The 10185-nt window shown below is 46.0% G+C and overlaps 1 protein-coding gene across 1 annotated transcript in view; it reads right to left on the minus strand.

Moving 5' to 3' along the window:
* GARS1 (glycyl-tRNA synthetase 1) overlaps positions 1-5206 on the minus strand; it is a 37446-nt gene extending 32240 nt beyond the window's left edge. The window contains exons 1-2 of the mRNA XM_079786575.1: positions 4906-5206; positions 530-631 (exon numbers count right to left, since the gene is read on the minus strand). Of these exons, the coding sequence (XP_079642701.1) occupies positions 530-631; positions 4906-5139 (336 nt within the window). The 5' untranslated portion in view covers positions 5140-5206. The remainder of the gene's footprint in view (positions 1-529; positions 632-4905) is intronic.
* Between the last annotated feature and the right edge of the window lie 4979 nt (positions 5207-10185).

The raw sequence follows: 10185 nt of genomic DNA on the forward strand, positions 1-10185 counted from the left end.
ACTATGCCTTCCAGGGAAATTCATTGGGCATGTTGAGTCTAGGAGATGGGCGGAGGAGTAGGTCAGGGGTCAGAGGGCTTCAAAGACAAGGTGAGATTTTGAGTTGCACCCTGAAAAAATGAGGCGGGGTAGAGGAGAGGAAGGCATCCGGGTAAATAGAGATAAAGCAAATGGGACTTGCTATGAAACTTTTCTAGGTCTTTCCTACCCACAGAGATTAAATAAAGATGAACAGCCCTAACCGGTTTGGCTCAGTGGATAGAGCGTCGGCCTGCAGACTCAAGGGTCCCAGGTTCGATTCCGGTCAACGGCATAAACCTTGGTTGCGGGCACATCCCCGGGGGGGCGGGGGGTGTACAGGAGGCAGCTGATTGATGTTTCTCTCTCATCGATGTTTCTAACTCTCTCTCCCTCTCCCTTCCTCTCTGTAAAAAATCAGTAAAATATATTTTTAAAAATAATAATAAAAAAATAAAGATGAACAATCCTATACCTACTTACATTCCTGTTTTAAAGTCTCATGGCTTACCTTTGCTTCCAGAACCCTCTTCCGGGCTTTGAGCTCAGCTACCGCTTTGTCTACATCGACTTGGGGTGCTTTATCTTCTTTCAGTTTTCGCACAAGATCTCCCTAGCCAACAGAGAGAATTTACATTCAGGATTGGTTTCAGAAGTCAAGAAAAGTTAGGAATGTGTTTTTGAGCACGCCTTTTAAAAGTATCTGTATAAGAATAAGGCCATTCAAATGTCTAGTATATGAGAGGCCATTAAGAATCATTGAAAGTCTCTGCCCTCAGCATTTATAGCCCAGCAGAATATACAAACAAGTACACAGGGTTTAAAGTGGTTATTACTACTGTTTTAGAGGCGGGGAGGGGAACAGATGGAGAGGGAAGAGAGAAAGGCATTGATAAAAAGAAGGAAAGAGCAAGATTAGTATAGAGAACACAGAAGAACCAAAAAAGAGACCACTCTCTCCTTGAATCTCTCTCTTCTCTACTTACAAAAAATGACTGTCTTCGTCACTGCAGGATAGTAATGGAATTCCAAAGTATCTGGTGTAAAAGGGGGCACTGGGGCTCAGAGTTCAGAGCCATTGAACTAGCTCCATCCTGACCTCTCTAGCCATCTTCTCTCGTTATTTCAGTTTCTTCATTACACTTACAGTATCTGAAGTCACCCTATCAATGCAGTGGCTTACTTATGTGCATGCATTTTATCTGTCCCGTCTTAAGAGAGGAATTTTGGCACATCAATTCTGGCCCTCAAAATATTTGTTGCCCTAACCGGTTTGGCTCAGTGGATAGAGTGTCGGCCTGTGGACTGAAGGGTCCCAGGTTCGATTCCGGTCAAGGGCATGTACCTTGGTTGCAGGCACATCCCCAGTGGGGGGTGTGCAAGAGGCAGCTGACAGATGTTTCTCTCTCATTAATGTTTCTGACTCTCTATCCCTCTCCCTTCCTCTCTGTAAAAAAAATCAATAAAATATATCTTAAAAAAAATATTTGTTGACTGATATCACAACCTAAACCTAGCACAGTGCCAAGCACTTAAAATTCAGCAAATATTATTAATTTACTCTTTATTCAGTGTCCTTTTTCCTTCCTCTACTTGTCAGAGTAGCTGTCTCATAAATGCTCACTAACAGTGCTTTTGGATGGGGATAAGGACGTGTGAGAACCTTTGTTCTGAAAAGAGGTCGGGAAGTAGTGATTCTCCCTGGATGTCTTGAACTTGGTAAAGGTGCAGGCAAGCAGTTCTTCTGAGTGTCTCCCACTCTGTGTCAAGTACTGCCGCTCCCACACATTCCGCCTACTTTTTCTTTTGGAGCCTCATGGCTGAGGAGAGGGCACGCCAAAGGACCACCACAAGTGAAGGTAAAGGCAGGAATATTTAAAATCGATTTCCCTGAATCACTTTTAAAATCATGATTTATAATGATCCAACCCCGAAAACAAAAGAATTGGATGTGATCTAAACATGGATGAAAGTACTTAAGGATTCCTAATTTCTAATTATTTTTCTTCTCTTGTCTTCCCAACCCAACTGTGTGTGTGTGTGTGTTGTTGTTGTTGTTGTTGTTGTTGTTGTTGAATGAAACTGATGTGAAAAGTCATCTACATCACCCTTAAGAAACATCAAGTAAAAGCTTAGTTCCTGGGTAAATTCTTACCTGAAGACATATATTTGAAATAACAGCCTGTGATTATAAAGCAAAGTAGTTATTAGATGAGAAATCATTCCACAGGATCAATATATCATGATGCATATTCAGCTGGCCAAGAAAAATCAACAATAAAAACCTCACCTTTGTAAGGTGTTTGGTTTTACACATGAGGGTTCTTGTTATGATTAATGAGTTTGTCTCAGATTTCCAAATGTTCTCCAGCTATTGACAACGATGTCATTAACTTCATGTGCCCTCTGCGGCTCACGCAAGAGCTTTAATGGGCACACGTAGCTCAGAAAATCAAAGCAGAGAAAGGCTGGGGGCTCTTCTTCCTAAGTCTCCTTACTACTGCTAAGATCTGGATTTTAGCTGTCATCCCAATTACAGTAAAAGAAAAATAGGAAACACTGAAACACAGGTAATGTTATTCACACATCTATTCCGATCCCAAACAAGACACTCCAGGACAGAGTTTTCATAATACATGGTAAAAAAAAAAAAATGTATTAGATATTTTTCAAAGTTAAACCTACTAAATATAAATGATGAGCTATGGCTTGTCTTTTTTGTATTAAAATACCCTTTCTTTTATGAAAAGAAAGCAAAATTCAGGTGGCAGTCTGGTGATTGCATTAGTTTTCTTAATGTCCTTATTTGGCAAAATAAAGACTAGGCCACCCTATGTTAACTCCTCATTTAAAAAAAACTCAATAGTCCTAGGGCACCTTTCATCCAAAAAAAAAAAAAAATGCATTTTTCTTGGTGTTCTGAAACCCTCTTAGGAGTTCCATAACTAATTCTCCAATAAGCAACTAAGAATATGCCACAGGAACATGCATTTCGGTCAAACAAACCTAACCTCCAAAAAGCAACAGCTTCCATCCACATAGCCTAGCAGATTTGCAAGTTTATATGAAACACGTAATTATACAAAACACATCCCACTAACACGACTAGCTGTTAAGCACCTTAAAATCCCCAAGGATGTCTCCAATTGCACAAACTCCACAAGGTAAAATATAGAGATGTGATGTGTGCCTCATTGCCTCATAAGCAAAAAAAAAAAGGGGGGGGGGGCGGTGAGTAGATGATCCTTAAATCCCCTTCCAATCGACACTGGAATCAGTGTGATTCAAAGTTTCAGGTAGTTAACTCCTATGTGTGGTCCTGGAAAACTAGATAAAGAATCTAACCTAACTTACACAAACTAACTTACATATTCAAAAAAATATCTTAAACAAAAAAAATGAACCAAGCCAGCATAAACAAGATGCAATACAGTAATGGCATGGGAGCCCATCAAAGTGCACTTAACTGCTTCCACGGCCTCGCTGCAGACAGATAATTTGCACTGCAGTTCCAGGCTAACGTGGCAGAGGGAGGGGTTTGGGAACGTGTTTTTTTTTTTTTTAAATTTAGATGCATTCTCCCTTCCACAGTGAAGGATATGAAACGAAAATTGAGTTACAGGAACGACAAAGGAACCACACCTAATATGATTTGGGGAGAGTGGGTGTAGGGAGATGGAAAATAAGCATCCTGATACCAATAATAAAGGAGAAAAAAAATTAAGCCCATAGTGAAATTGCAGAATAAAACACTACTGAAGGAGTCAGGCTCCTACTGGCAAGAAGCAGAGATCGCCAAGTGGAAGGATTTGCTGAATTTGTAGCAGATCTGCCCCCAATGAATTATTTCCGAGGGAGGGTGCCACCCTCCCAGCTAAGACAAGTTATTGCATCAGGCGCCGCTCGTGCAGGAGAAACCCGTCTGTTGTTGACTACAAGGTCATCGATCCCAAGCGTTGGGCTCTACCTGCCTGGCTGTGAGAATCCATCTGAAACAGCCTTTTCCTTGTCTTCCCCAAGCTCTAACACCCATGCACCGCCCTAGGAGAAGCAGGCCTGTACAAACCGCCAAGTCCTCCGGCGCAGGAAACCTCCCTCCCGCTGGCAAAATCAAGTTTCAAAATGTTCCATTCGGAGGGCTGGCTTCGCCCAGGAACCCAGCAACATGTACAGTTTCCCGGGTTCACGATCTGAAGGGGCTCGCTCATCCCAAATGGCCTTTTCGGAACCCAGCAAAGATGACAGGAAAGTGGAGGACGAAGAACTCGCATCGTTATTAGAATTCAACACCTCCCCACACCCACGTTTCAACTTTTCTTTCTTCTTCTTTTTTTTTTTAATCTTCTCAGCCTGTCATTCGGCTAAGCAATGAACGCAGGAAGATGTCCAGGAGGATACACTCTTCGAAGCATGCTGGAGATGAAAAAACTGAGTCCAGCCCTAAGGAGACAGAACCGGCAGCTCGCCACCCGGGCTGCACAAAGAACGCAGCCGAGATTGGAAAGCTGGCGTTGAGGATCCTGAGCCAGGACCGGAGGGGGACCCCAAGGGTCCCAGACCCCAGCCCCGCCGGAGAGAGGAGGCGCGGGCAGCAGCAAGGACTGGGAAAGGGGACCAGATCGCGGGCGGAGGGGGCGCAGAACGTCCACGGGGACCGAGGGGGTCGCCCGAGAGGAGGGAAGGACGGGGGTCCTCGGGAGGGAAGGTGGCCGACGCACGCGGGGACCTGGTCCAAAGTGGCGGAGGCGAAGGAGATGATGCCAGGAAACGTAGGGCTTCCAGAGAGGGGTGACCGGCGAGGTGCAGGGATGCCCGGGGAGGAGAGAACCAGGAGGGAAGGGGAGAGAGCGCGGTGGGGGCGGCGGGGAAGGCGCAGAAGGCCGGTACCTGCTGGCGCACGGCTAGCCTGAGAGGTGCCAGCACCTCCTCATCCCCGGCGCCGTCCATGCTGCTCCGGGAGGCGGCCGCGGGGAACGAGGTCGGGCCGGGGGCGCGCGTGCCGAGGGGCCGGCGGGGCGGGGGCGGGGGCGGGGGCGGAGGTCGCGCCGGGAGCCGGGGCGGCAGCGGCAGCAGCAGAGCGGCGCGGGCGGCTCTAAGCAGCGCCGGGCGCGGACAGGGCATGGGCCGGCGGGCCTGGGCGCGGCGGCGGAAGCGGTGCGCGCTGCCCGGCCGGGAGCATGATGAAATCGCCGCGTAAACGCCGCGGCGCGCGCGCAGCCGCACTTTCCACACGGAGACGCGGCGCCGGGTCGCCGCCGGCAGATTCGACACGGAAACCCGGAAGGACCCGGGATCCTTCAGCCCCGGGGAGGCTGGGTCCCCTCGGGCGCCCGGGAGAGCTGTGGGGACTCAGGTAGCCCCCCTGCGAACATATTTGCACAGTGATGCGTCAGGCCACCCCGATAGGGTGGACATCCCAGGACGCAGCTCCATCCGAGAGGTGCAGAGAAGCGTCTGATCTCTCGCCCCTGCGCTTTACAGGGTCATCAAACATCAGATCATATAGGGACTTAGATTCAGGGCTGCTCAAGCTCAGCCGTTCCTCAGAGGAGGAAACAGGCTAGAGAGGTAGGTGATTTGCCCAACTCCACACATCCATGCCTTGCCAATGTCTAGCTGGGAAGAGAGAGGAGCGACGGGCTTTTTGGAGATCAGTACCCTTCAGCGCGAGCAGGATTTGAACCAGCATAGACGAGGAAAGGCTAGGGGCAAAGAGATGATAAAAGGCTGGCGATGAGCATCCAGGGGCGCGGGACTCCTGCGTGGCCTGGCATCAGCTGACCTGCCTCCTGTGATTAGGCCACTGCCCTGCGAGGCCTCGCTCCCTTCCTCCTGCCCCCAGGGTGGGCTGGCTAGCCAGAAAAGCTGAATTCCCTCTGCATAGAGGGAATACAAGAATACTGTGTTGGGCTAATTTCGATTTTTCATTTTACTTTTCCCGTTTTTTCTCTCTTCTAGGGGGCAATCATTTTGTTGTTTTGAAATGCCTGGCAATTGTTTGGTGACAGCTTTCATCAGCTCTTCGGCAGCATTTTTCTTTTTAAAATATTTTTATGCAATTCCTTTTTTATTATATATATATATATATATATATATATATATATATATTTATTATTATTATTGATTTCAGAGAGGAAGAGAGGAGAGAGAGAAACATCAATGATGAAAGAGAATCATTGATCGGCTGCCTCCTGCATGCCCCACACTGGCATTGCCTGACTGACGGGAAATCCATCCCTGACTTCCTGGTTCATAGGTTGATGCTCAACCATTGAGCCACGTGGGCTGGGCTATGCAATTCCTTTTTTAAATTAAATTTCTTGGGGTGACATTGCACAGCAGCATTTTCCTGGTGACGATTCCGCATCTGCCACATGCTTTGCCTGTCCCTTTCCTAAGCTTATATATTTACTAGTATATATAAGAGAGATCCTTATATATTAGAGAGATCCTTTGCGGAATCCTTTCTGATGACTCATCTTTTGAGTGAGTGGCGTTTTTCCTGGACCAGCTCTTTGCTGAAGCCTCACGTGGGAGAGGTAAGGCCAATGTTCCCCATTAGCTGGAATTTTCCTCCGGACCCAGGGTTTTAGATGTGAGCTTGGTCAGTCTTCAGTTCTCGGCACAGGCTCATCTGGGCACCTCTGGTAACACAAAGACACTGCCTCCGTGAATGTTGGCATGATTTAATTTTCACTCATTTCTTTCGTTTGCTGCCTAAATGCTGAGAGGGAAGTTTATGTCCCAGGGCTGGGGCAGAGGCAGAGGGTGGGAAGAAGGCTGCACCTCCCACCACACCAGGGCCACTTTTTAGCAGCGTGGAGAGGAGCTGCAGCAGCGGAAGACACAGCCTTCTGACTCGGGTCCAGATGCCCAGGTGAGATGTCCTGGCTCGGCAGGGAGGACAAGAGCTTCTCCCTCTCCTGCCAGGGACGGGGCCTCACCACAGGGGCCGTGGGGACCACAGCAGCTTCAGCATCATGTCAACTGACAATCTTAGGGTACAGGGGACAGACACCAGCCCGGCCAGTGTATCGACACCCAGCTTTCCTTTCTCCATCCACCTTCCACGTGTTCCTGATATAGCCATCGAGGGCAGGGCCACCATCACATCTCACCTCCACCTGGCCCTGGATCCCAGCTTGACCTAGAACCTCTGCAGACCCAGTTAGGAGTCTGAATGTTTGGACATCTTAATTCAAGGATAATCTAGTATGGATCCTGGAGTCAAAGGAGTAATAGGACACCAGACTCTGTATTGAGGGGGCTGCTCTGGACTTTCCGTGTCTCTCGGGGGCCTCAAGTTTCCTGGAAAGAGAGTCTATGTTTATCAATCACGAGGAAAGAACTAGAATGCATTAGCTGCCAAAGGCTAATGTCAACTATTTTGCTTTTGCTTTTTATAGAAGAAATATTGGAGCAGCATCATGCTTGAGTTTATCCTTCCATGAGAATGAATGTCTGACCACTTCATTCACTCAACGTGAAGATCAAAGGAGCCAAATGATAGCACAGCCAAGTGTGATCGCCGCTAACCCTACACTCTTTACCACCGGAAAACCCAGCCACCCTGTCCACCAGGGATTTCAAATTAAAATATGACCCATCTCTGGGAATGTCTATTTCTTTTTTATCATCTATTCACATACTCTAGGTTCTTCTGGCCCTTGGGTCTTGGTGTGGCTATTAAAAAGACTTTATCTTGACTTAAGGACCCCGTCCATATACTCTCCTGCCATGAGCGATGTGGAGTTCAGGTGGAATGCTTTCTGGAGACCTGTCTAAAACCAACTCAACAGTCTAAGGCAGCGGCCGCCAACCCTCCGGACCTCACGGACCACCAGTGGTCTGCGGACCGCTGGTTGGCAACCGCTGGTCTAAGAGGAACAAAACAACTTTGCCTCTTTGAGAACTCTTTAATAGTAATGTAAAGGGGAGGAAAGAATTCTTGGTCACTGAGGGCTCAGTGACCTGAAGGCTGTGCCTGCTGGTATACTGCTGCCACCTGGTGGAAATAATGATTTAGGACACTGTGTCCATCAAGACCAGCTCCATGACAGACATTCCCTGGGATGGAAGAGGGAGAGATTATTTGGAAAGAAATTTGCAAGGATTTACAAGTCTTGCATTCTCAGGTAGGAACAAGAGTTATAACTGCTACAAGACTCCCTAATGCTCCCCACATCCTGATAAAGGCTGGAAAAACTCGGTTATGTATATTTTCCTATACTTATAAGAATGTTTTCTTTTATACTGTATTATAGGTAAAACCTTGATCTCATGGACTAATCAGGTGAGGGGGTGTCTGTTAAAGCTAAAAGTCCATTATATAATAAAATAGGTTTCCCACCTGCGTATGTTAAAAAATTGGCAAATTAGTTTGCCTGTTTTTACTTATGAAGACAGGCTTCTTAAAAATAAGTCTGTAGAAAAGTTTAATTTCACAGAAGTTTTTTATGTGCATTACTGTAATTTAAGTTTATACTGAATAAGTCTAGTAAATGTGTGCATTCACTAGTCACCGTGAATAAACAAGGAAAATCGGTGGTTTTCTTTTGTGCCTATATTCCTTTATGTCTGACCCAACCACAAAAAAATCACACTTGCTATTACAACTAGATCAGACTCCATGGAATGAGCCTTCATCTCAAGTATGAGATCTGGGCCGGCCTGACACCGCCCATGTGGGCAAACTGCTGACGAGAGTGCAGAGCTGAGGATGGCTCTGGCTCACCTTGGAAAAGGACTCCCTGCTGTCAAAATGATTTGCAACAACTATATAGAGTCCAGCACGTTACTGAGGAAGAGGGGCACACTATCAGAGGAAAGTATGTTAAGAGAAAAATCAACAAGCCTTATATGTATTCCGCAACAAGCATATTGCAAAAATGGGAAGCCCACAGGCTCGCACTGTCCTGGGCTTTCCAAAGGCCCACCAGACATTGAGTCACTGTGTCTCCTTGCAGAAAGAGAGATCCTACTCTCCTTGGGAGCTTACCTTCTCTCTGTTTGCACATTGGGAAAACTGAAACTTCACTGCAAAATGGGTACCTTTTCTCCCTTACACAATAGAGGCCATTCATCTATTCATCCTTTCACTCAGTTATGGAATTATTTAGTGACTCATTACTGAATGCCTACTCAGTAATGGGACAGGTATGTACTATGTGCTGGGAAGAAAAAGATGACTACTCCTCAGTCTTGAGCAGCAGCAAAATGGCCTGCTCACTCGTGGTAAACACCCAATAAATACTTGTTGAATGAATGATAATTCCTGCCCTCTGTGATCATCCTGGTCTAGTAGGGGAAGGAAGCATGTCAACAAATAATTGAAATTAAATCGTTTAATGAAATAGTAAAGGAATCAATCAAGTATTACAAATATAGAAGACTGTATTTACCTGTAAGTTAGGGATGGTTTGATAGAGGAGGTAACATTTATTTAATTTTGAAGAATAAATAAGAATTTTCCGCCGAAACCAGTTTGGCTCAGTGGACAGAGCATCAGCCTGCGGACTGAGGGGTCCCAGGTTCAATTCCGGTCAAGGGCATGTACCTTGGTTGCAGGCACATCCCCAGTAGGGGGTGTGCAGGAGGCAGCTGATCGATGTTTCTCTCATCGATGTTTCTCACTTTCTATCCCTCTCCCTTCCTCTCTGTAAAAAATCAATAAAATATGAAAAAAAAAAAAAGAATTTTCCAGGAAAGTTAAGAAGGAAAAGTCTTTACAGGCAGACCAGAACTACTCACAGTTCCTATTTTTAGCAGGATTCCTTCCATTCTGGTCTAGTCCTAATTTGCTAATATAAATATTAACAACTATTTTGCTGGGTTTCAGTCTTTTGAGTTTATTTTTACTTTTGTTCCCTAGGCAATGGGAGGTCAGCAAAGTTATATGCAAAACAACTCTACAGAACAGATTATTTTTGACAGAGTGGATGAAATTATTTCAAGAAAAAAAAAAAGGATGTGTTCACAGTTTCGTCCTAAGAAATATTTTAATTCCTCATAATTTCTAAGCCAGATGGAAGATATTCTTCCTAAAAATGATCTCCCTAGGAGGGAGTCCTAATGTAAGGTGACAGAAGATTTGACTTTGGAGGGTGGGCACATGGTGCAATATACAGGTCTTGTAATGTAGAAACCCATACCTGAAGCCTATATGTC

The sequence above is a fragment of the Cnephaeus nilssonii genome (assembly GCF_951640355.1).
Source record: "Cnephaeus nilssonii genome assembly, chromosome: 12".
NCBI classification, from domain to species: Eukaryota; Metazoa; Chordata; class Mammalia; order Chiroptera; family Vespertilionidae; genus Cnephaeus; species Cnephaeus nilssonii.